At 38.3% G+C, this 9,534-nt stretch overlaps 1 protein-coding gene across 1 annotated transcript; it reads left to right on the top strand.

The window, feature by feature from the left end:
* On the top strand, positions 1-5,991 carry LOC113508890 (pancreatic lipase-related protein 2-like). The gene is made up of 8 exons (XM_026892053.1): positions 1-100; positions 865-1,036; positions 1,767-1,915; positions 2,826-2,927; positions 3,601-3,747; positions 4,714-4,906; positions 5,305-5,442; positions 5,887-5,991. The coding sequence occupies exons 1-8, from the start codon at positions 52-54 to the stop codon at positions 5,942-5,944; spliced, it is 1,008 nt and encodes a 335-aa protein (XP_026747854.1). The 5' UTR covers positions 1-51; the 3' UTR covers positions 5,945-5,991.
* The last annotated feature ends 3,543 nt before the right edge of the window (positions 5,992-9,534 follow it).

Consider the following 9,534-nt stretch of genomic DNA (forward strand, 5'->3'; position numbering starts at 1 on the left):
CTCAAATATAAATGAGGGTCCAAAATTAAGTATAGTATTCTCGTCGCAAACATGGCAAGGACTCTTTGCTTAGTGGCACTTTTAGTGGCTGTAGTGTCAGGTGAATATAAATATTTTTTTATACGGTTTAGAGTCCAAAGTTCAAAGGCCGTTTTTTTATAAAGTTGTATATTGTGTTATGATATTTTTATAAATAATCGCTTTTTGGGGTCTTTTACTATATTTTGTAAAGTTTATTCTTAAAAAAATATGTAAAAAAAGGGTATTTTTAACCTACTTTTAAAAGGAGGAGGTTCTTAATTTGCCTCTATTTTTTAAACTCCAACTTCGAAAACGATGAACCGATTTGTCTCAGTATATTTTTTTTTGAAGTCGCTGCAGGTTTGAATGCTATTACAATAATAAAATCATAATATTTAACTGCACGGACAGCCGAGTGGTTGAGGTCACCACGGCAAGCCCACTGAGCACGACGTGTCGCGGGTTGATCCCCTGTAGGGCAAGAAAATTAAGAAATTTATTCCTTGTGTCGCGGGGTGTTTCACAAACATACAATTCACATGCACAAAGACACCCAGACTCAGGACAAGCATTCGTGTATCAAATGCTTGTCCTACGGGGATCAAACTAACACGTCGCGCACAGTGGGTTTGGCGTGGTGACCTCAACCACTCGGCTATCCGTGCAGCCTGCGGGATTACTACGGGAGTGATATAAAAAAAGGATTTTTAAATTTGGGTTTAATATTTTTAATCCACCTTACACAATTGCTTTCACAATCATCATTTATTAAGAATCACACAAGACCATTCACCGCGGGTTCAAACCTAACCTAACCTAACCCTACTTCCATTTCTCGTACAGCCCTCCCTGCTGACCCCGTCATCCGCAAACTGGATGATGGTCCCCGTTACCAGTATGCTGAGGCATCAGACGGCTCCATCCACCTGTCTGACATGTGGGCTAAGGCCAGCAACTACGCCGAAACTAGAGACTACAACGCTGATGCCCTGAACTCTTACCATCTGTTTACCAGGTAATAGTGATCTAGGTTAAGTAACAGCTTTTCCATAAACTCACCTTATATTTTATGACTAGCTGTTGCCCGCGACTTCGTCTCCGTGGGTAGAAGATATAAGTTATGATTTATACCTGCCCTGTTTTTTCCACATTTTCCATTGTAACTTCGCTCCTATTAGTTGCAGCGTGATGGTATATAACCTAAAACCTTCCTCGATGAATGGTCTATTCAACACAAAAATATTTTTTGAATTTGAACCAGTAGTTCCTGAGATTAGCGCGTTCAAACAAACAAACTAACTCTTGAGCTTTGTATATTAATATATATAGATTAGTATAGATGTAAATATTATTGGAAGCATCAAAATTTATTTAAGGCGTACTTAACCCTGTCCTGTGTATAATAAAAGGTCAGGATCATCACTTTTTCCAGACACTCTTAAAACGTCACAGTATTGAATTTAGGAGCACTTTTATTATTGCTATTTAAGCACTAAAACGAAAAATTTCCATCGTACAACGGATTCGAATGAAAAAATGAAATGTATCATATCAGCTAACTTCACTACAAATTTCATCAAGATCGGTCGAGCAGTTTGAGAGTGAAGTGGTGAAAAACATACACACACAACTTTACTTTAATAATATATGGCACATATAAGCACTGCCTAATTCTCGACCAAAGAACCGGTTTGTGAAAACTGAAAATATGGTTTAATATTACTCGTAACTTTATTTCCTTTCAGAGAAAACCCAAGCGTCAGTCAGATCCTCAGAGTCAACGATGATGAATCAGCTCTGAACAGCAACTTCAATCCCCAACATAGAACTAGACTGATCATCCACGGATGGCTGGATAACGCTGTTGCTCCCATGGTCACCAACCTCGTTCCTGGTGAGTGGAGAACCTACATTCCAAGGTGACCCGCTAATAAAAAAAAATGCTGACAACATCACATACATTGTTCTGAACCGAAAGAAAGTTGCTAAAGCACTTGTGTTATGGAATTCAGATACAACGAAGGTACCACAAACACCCAGACCCGAGACAATGTGGAAATGTGAATTTTTACATTGACCCGACCGGGGATCGAACCCCGGACCTCAGTGCTAGCGACACCTTGAAACCGGGTACGCCAGTCGACCACGGGAGTCGTCAAATGTAATGACCTAACCCACAGTGGCAAGGCGTGGGGATATGTTGGACTTTTAGTGACTAAAAAAACTTCGGGCCCCTTCTATTGCTTAAGCCTGAAGGTATGCGGATAATCAGCAAGATTCTTCCGTCAGAGAAGATTTAGAAAAGATATTGGAACGATATTTCTTATTATATTTAAATCTAAGTTTTCTCCGTCAGGGAAGATTTCTTAAATCGATTGAATAGGATTTTTCATCTCATTTAATAAATAAAAAAAATACTTTAAAAAATGCATCAAAGATGGTGAAACATATGGTAGTGGGGCCTAATACCGTTATTGGTCGTTAAAAAGTGTATTGAGACACAGTGACACAAGAGATTTCAATTCACCGTAGCATCTTTATTTTTTGTTAACGTGGTAAAAGAGAAAATAAAGTTAAAACTATGATCCTGTTACTGAGGCTTCCAACTGTCCGTCCGTCACCAGGATGTATCTCATAAAATTGAATAGCTAGAGACTTTTAATTAAAAAAAAACCACGATTGTCCTAAGGGTCTAAAGGATGGACAACCAATTGCATTTGCAAGTTCCTCTTTGCCTTTTTGTTACGGACCCTCAGTCCCAAATCCTCCCTCTTGAAGTTATCTAACATTCGTTTCATTTCCAGCTTTCCTGTACGCGGCTGATGAGAACGTCATCGTTGTCGACTGGAGTCCTGGATCCACCACCCTGCTTTACACCAGCGCTGTTCTGAACAACCCGTCATCAGGTAAGACATGTCACTCTACCAGGGATTCCCAACCAGATGCCTATATAATATAATATATATCCTGGGACAACTCACACACGGTTTTCTGATCCCAAGCTAAGCAGAGCTTGTGTTATGGTAACCAGACAACTGATAAACATACTTATATATTTCTAAATACACACATATTATAGATAAATAACGCCAGACACCAGAACAAATGATCGTGCTCATCACACAACTTTTGTCCTGGGCGGGAATTGAACCTCCGGTATAGCAGTCAGGGTCACTAACCACCAGACGAACAGGCCCGTCATGGACCACTACCGCTCCGCTACAGCCAAATTATGGCCCAATAATAACTGGGTTGCAAGGAAAGTACAAGAGTAAGAGCGGGTTCCAAGACAGTTTTAATTGTTCCCCCTTTGACACACCGAACTTAAGTGTTTCGGTGGTTTTCGTTGGTTTCATTGTAGATCCTGGCTTACAGGAGTTGCAATGATGGGCAAGAGTGGTGGGCTAGTCCCATGAGGTGTGACACTGATTTCACCATCGCGGGTTACAGACTCGGAGTGGTTTTCCTCGTTATTACTCCATTAGACACTTCTACCCCTGAGCATATAGCTCTAGACTCCTCTCTAAACAGTTAGTTAAGGCAAGAAGCTGTTATTATTATTTATTTCTTTGTTTTCAGCCTCTGCCGTCGCTAAATTCGTGACTTGGTTGAACGAGGCCACTGGCGCCCGCGTTGATGACTACCACATCATTGGGCACGGTCTTGGAGCCCACCAGGCCGCCATGGTCGGCAGACATCTTCTCAGCCGTCCCTTCTACATCACTGGTGAGTATACCACCAGCATCATTATCATCTTCATCATCCACAGTTTTAGTCCTGCCTCTGCTGGGCACAGGCCTCCCCTTTCTCGTGCCAATTTCTACGGTCCTGTGCTTATCAGCACCATGAGTCAGGAAAATATTAGGAAGGGTTAGTTTTAAAGAGGTTTCTATAAAGCTTGGTATTTTTGGGATTCGGTTCCTGAAGGTTAAAACCGGACCTCTATTACTGAGGCTTTGTTGTCCGTCAGTCTGTCACTGGGCTGTATCTTATGTAAGTTGGATAACTGAAATTTTCACAGATGATGTATTTTTGTTGACACTATAACACTAAAATAACGATCGATGTTACTGAAGGTTGTGCAGTAATAAATTTGAGCGTGGTACCTAAAAGTTGATTTGTCACTGAATAGATTTGTTAATTTTTAGCTTTTATATACGGAACAATAATAGTAGACTCTCATAATAATAATAATGAATAATGCGGACAACATCACATACATTGTTCTGAACCCAAAGTAAGTTGCGAAAGCACTTGTGTTATGGAATTCAGATACAACGAAGGTACCGCAAACACCCAGACCCGAGACAATGAAGAAATAAGAATTTTTACATTGACCCGACCGGGGATCGAACCCGGGACCTCAGAGCTAGTGACACCTTGAAACCGGTCCGTACGCCACTTGACCACGGAGGTCGTCAAGCTCATGCCCGCTTTGAACTTCTCCAACCTCAAAAATAAAGATTGCAGTCAAAGTGACTGCTTTGACAGCAATCGTCTAGTATATCATCATCGTCAGCCCATCAGAAGATTGCATCATACTTCTCATAAGCATCTCCAACCTTATTCATAAAGTAGCCTCTTTGACTAAAATCTTCTATTACATCATCATCATCTATCCATCAGAAGATTCTTTCATCGATCTCATGAGCATCTTGACCAAAATCATCACTAACTATACTTCTTCATCAGCTCTGGATGCGTCTCTCGCTGGCTACATCATTAACGATGACAAGTTCTCGAAGAACGCTGGCGCCTACACCGAATCCATTCACACAAACGCTGGTGTTGATGGTTACTTGACTGAGAATGCTGATGTCGACTTTTACCCCAACGGTGGGATCAGTATGCCTGGATGCGCCAGCGGTGCCTGCGATCACGCTCGGTAAGACATTATTAAAAGAAACAAATATATTTTAAAACCGGATGGTACAACGTGATGACCTGAATGAAGAATTCCATTGCATTGTCGTCCAGTTGCTTACTATCCACGAATGCGTGTCCTGAGTCTAGGTGTCTTTGTGCATGTGACTTGAATGTTTGTGAAACCTTCCGCGAGAAAAGGATCAAATTCGTTAATGTGGGAGTCGTTTAAAAACAAAACAATAAATTCTTGATTTCGATCCCTATGAATGAACATTTGAAAGATTTGTGACTTTAAGATAAACACACAGCTTTGGTATTTTGAAAATCATTTTAAAACTTTTTAAATATAAACCTCACTCCTGGTACAAAAATCTTCAACTGTTAATAACAACCAGTCTAACTTGACCTCCATTCCAGGTCCTTCTTCTACTTCTCGGAGTCCATCTACGGTGGTAACTTCGTCGGCCAGAGATGCGCTACCTACATTGGCGCTATGTCCGGTAACTGCTACCTTTGGGGCACTCTCAAAATGGGAGGCATTGAAGCTAAACCTGGGTAAGTTATTCATCATCATCATCATTCCCCTGCCCTTATCCCAATTAATTTGTTTGGGGTCGGCGCAACATGCCTCCTTTGTCCATAACTTTTATCGGCCATCATCTCAAAAGAAACGCTGTGGTAGCTATTTATTTAAAAAGCAACCATTATGTCCAAAAAGTTCAGAGCAAAGATCCAAAAAATTTATATTTTAAAAATGAAGTATTTCATTATCGGAATCAGACATAGCTAGGTAGGTAAGGTCACCAGTTAGTTCGATCCCAGCGTAGGACAAGCATTTGTGTGATCCACGAATGCTTGTCCCGAGTCTGGGTGTCTTGTGCATGTGAATTAAATGCTGGTGAATTCCTTGCGATACAAGGATTCAATATTCAGTTTCTTTATTTTTTTGTTTTTTGTTGATCGATAATTATCTTTTAAATAACATTGTTCTTTTTTCAGTGAATCTGGCATCTACCACTTCTCGACTAACGCTTTCCCGCCATTCGCCAAGGGATAAGTTATGATAATATTAATTTGTTATAAATATATTATTGTTTGAGAATAGTTTTTGTTTTATTTCACATTTTATACTTTACTAGCTTTTGCCCGCGGTTTCGTCCGCGTGGCTATGTTCTAACATACATAGATATTATATATTTTTTCGGGTGGTAAATCATCAAATAACTTCACCCGCTTTGGGTTGAGCGGAATGGAGTGTCAGACTTGTGCTGACTTAAACCCACCTATGTTGGCTGATAGACGACCCCAACATGCGACCCCAACAAGTTGTGAAACGGCTTGGCCGATGATGAGGAGTTTTGTTAAATCTGTGTTATCTCCTAAGATAACTTTGTGCGACAACTTTCACACAACGAAATCTAGACTCAAACTAGGCAAAGCTTGTGCTATGAGTACTAGACAACTGATAAACATACTTATACATATCTAAATACATACATAATATAGATAAATTACATCCAGATACAGAACAAATGATCGTGCTCATCACAAAAACATTTGTGCCGGGTGGGAATCGAACACACGACCCCTGGTATAGCAGTCAGGATCACTAACCACTAAACCAGCAGGCCAGTCAAATCCCCGTTAGGTGCCAGAGTTTATCTTTTATGACAAAGCGAATTATGATATATAATATACGTATTGATACAAGTGCAATGCAAGGAGTTTATTAAACTTAAAACAGATTTCTTATTAAAGTATACCAAAGAGTTTTCGATTTGAAACGCTTCGATGTCCGTTTTAGGTGCAAAATAAATACCCTGCTTTAACAAAGTCAGATGAAAGTAGCCTATGTGAATCTAAGGTATCGGCTATATTCATGCAAAATTTCATGAAAATCAGTCCAGCATTTCAAGTGTAAAGAGATGACGGGCCTGTTGGTCTAGTGGTTAGCAACCCTGACTGCAATACCAGAGGTCGTGGGTTCGATTCCCACGCAGGACAAATCTTGAGTGATGAGCATGATCATTTGTTCTGTGTCTGGGTGTAATTTAAATTTATCTATAATATGTATGTATTTAGAAATATATAAGTATGTTTATCAGTTGTCTGGTTACCATAACACAAGCTCTGCTTACCTTGGGATCAGATAACCGTGTGTGAGTTGTCCCGGGATATATTATATTATATATTATTATTATAACACACGCACACATATGCAAAGACAATCACATATTTTCGCATTGCTAATATTAGTGTGATTTCATTATATTTTCTCCATAGTATTGAAACTAAAAGGGAAACACTAATATTTAATGGAATCTAAGATTTTAATAATACCGACCTATATACATCCCACTGCTGGGCACAGGTTTTTTCTTACCTGCCAATAAAATTGCTCAATTTAACTGTTGAGAAAACCCTATCTACCACTTAGCCCTCGCATTTTGCGTCATTATACGTGCTTATGAAATTCATATTAAACGAAAATAAATTGAAAACATTAAAACATAACAGTACTCTATAAATTATGACTTATAATAACGCCATCTAGTCTCAAACTAAGCAAAGCCTCTATTATGAGTACTAGACGACTGATAAACATACTTATATATTTGTAAATATATACATTATACTGATAAATTACATCAAGACACAGAATAAATGATCATGCTAATCACACAAACATTTGTCGTGGGTGAGAATTGAACCCACGACCTCCGGTATAGCAGTCAGGGTCACTAACCACTAGACCAACAGGCCAGTATTTATTTATATAATTGAAGTCCAACAAAGGCTTTACACGTGTAAGACTCAAAATTAAGTTCAAAGAGAAATAAGGTTTATTTTAATTTCGATGTAAAGTTATGATAATTAGTCATTGCGTTAAAAAAATATGTTGAATATCAAGAGGAACAGCTTTGTAAACAAATTAATTAAAAAAATCTTAAGACTCACGTTTTTATTTGTCACTCCATTCAAATTTTATCAAATTCGGTCCAACCGTTTTTATAGTTGTAATTCACATTGTCATCGGGTTTGAAGCTACCCTGAAAATCTCAGCCTGCTAACTTATTGGGAAGTGCCTCAAAATTGAGTTACAAAAATAAAACCGGAACGACAAACAAACAAGAAAAGTGAGTCGAGAATAGAAGAGTGAGAGTTACGTCATCTGAGGAAATTTCACGGTTCCAGAGATATATAGATAGACAGACCGACAGATAGTGGACCTTCAATTAAAGCGTTATTTTTTTTATTGAAAAAGAACGGATCCTGCAGTAAGAAATGTTTATACTTTCATCGCCTGGGGTTTCACAAACATTCAAATCACGTTCACAAAGACAGCGAGACTCAGGACAAACATTTGTGGATCAATCACACTAAGGTTTGGTAGTGGGAGCTAAAAACATCACTTGCAAATAGCGTAATGGTAAGTGACGTCACACAAGATTTTAATAATTTAAATATAAAAATAAATAATAACAAAATCATCTTCGATTTTTGATTAAAAAAAATACGTATCCAATATGTTTCGGAAATCTGTCTGACGGACTAAACTGTATTTTTTTTATCAAAATTAATTATTAAGAAACTTCGAATTAATTAAATTAAACAAATCGCCGAACTTGCGTCAGAGTTCAATAAAAAAAATATATAAATTTTAAAAACAGTTAGTATAAAACAAAGAGTTTATTTAAACAATTGTTTTATAATGAATTAGCTATCGGATTTAAATTGAAACAGTTGTTCAAATATCATATTTTTTGGGTAAAGTTAAACTGAGGTATATAAACGGTTTGATTTTGGCTTACGTTATAGTAGGGGGTTAGCCTTTGGGTTGATCATCCTAATTGTTCAATTTGATTTTCTCGTAGCTGTCAATACCATGGGGTATTCACAGTTACTTGTTGCTGCTGTTTTGGTAAGTTAATTAATTTATATTCTAGAACTAATTAATATATAATTAACATAATATATTGATAGCTCTTTGCCTAATCATCATCATCGGCCTAGCCTTTTCCCAACTATGTTGGGGTCGGCTACCAGTCCAACTGGTTTCAGCTAAGTACCAGTGTTTTACAAGGAGCGACTACCTATCTGACCTCCTCAACCCAGTTACATGGGCGACACAATACCCCTTGGTTAGACTGGCTGTCAGACTTTTCAAGCTTCTAACTACCTGTAACGACTGTCAAAGATGTAGGAATAACAGCCGGGACCCACAATTTAACGTGCCTTCCGAAACACAGAGAAACTCGCTATGACACAGATGGTCACCCATCTACGGACCGACCACGTCAATCGTAGCTTAACCTGTGATCGAATCACTTATGCGTTTATAGCTTAGCCACGAGCTCCTCAGCTTTTTGCCTAATAATAACTAAAAATTTGCAGATCAAACTAAGAACCTTTTTTGAGTCGGTTAAAATACTAAAACGTTCTCCTTAATGTAACAAACACTTTTCTGAAAACTGCATCCAAATTGCTTCAGCCAAACGCGAGATAAACGCGGATAAATATACATACATGCAAACAAAAAATCAAATAGATAAACTCCATTTTTTTATATTATTTTTTATATTTCTTATCTCATAAAAAAAAAAGTGAATTGGTATATAGTGGTGATAGATTGATTAGAACGAGAGA

The sequence above is a fragment of the Trichoplusia ni genome, chromosome 3 (genome assembly GCF_003590095.1).
Source record: "Trichoplusia ni isolate ovarian cell line Hi5 chromosome 3, tn1, whole genome shotgun sequence".
NCBI classification, from domain to species: Eukaryota; Metazoa; Arthropoda; class Insecta; order Lepidoptera; family Noctuidae; genus Trichoplusia; species Trichoplusia ni.

Excerpts from the sequence above, each read along its gene's own strand:
- LOC113508890 (XM_026892053.1), top strand. The coding sequence starts at position 52 with ATGGCAAGGACTCTTTGCTTAGTGGCACTTTTAGTGGCTGTAGTGTCA. Across the intron at positions 3,748-4,713 it reads CCGTCCCTTCTACATCACTG|CTCTGGATGCGTCTCTCGCT; the intron begins GTGAGTATACCA and ends CTTCTTCATCAG. Across the intron at positions 4,907-5,304 it reads GGTGCCTGCGATCACGCTCG|GTCCTTCTTCTACTTCTCGG; the intron begins GTAAGACATTAT and ends CCTCCATTCCAG.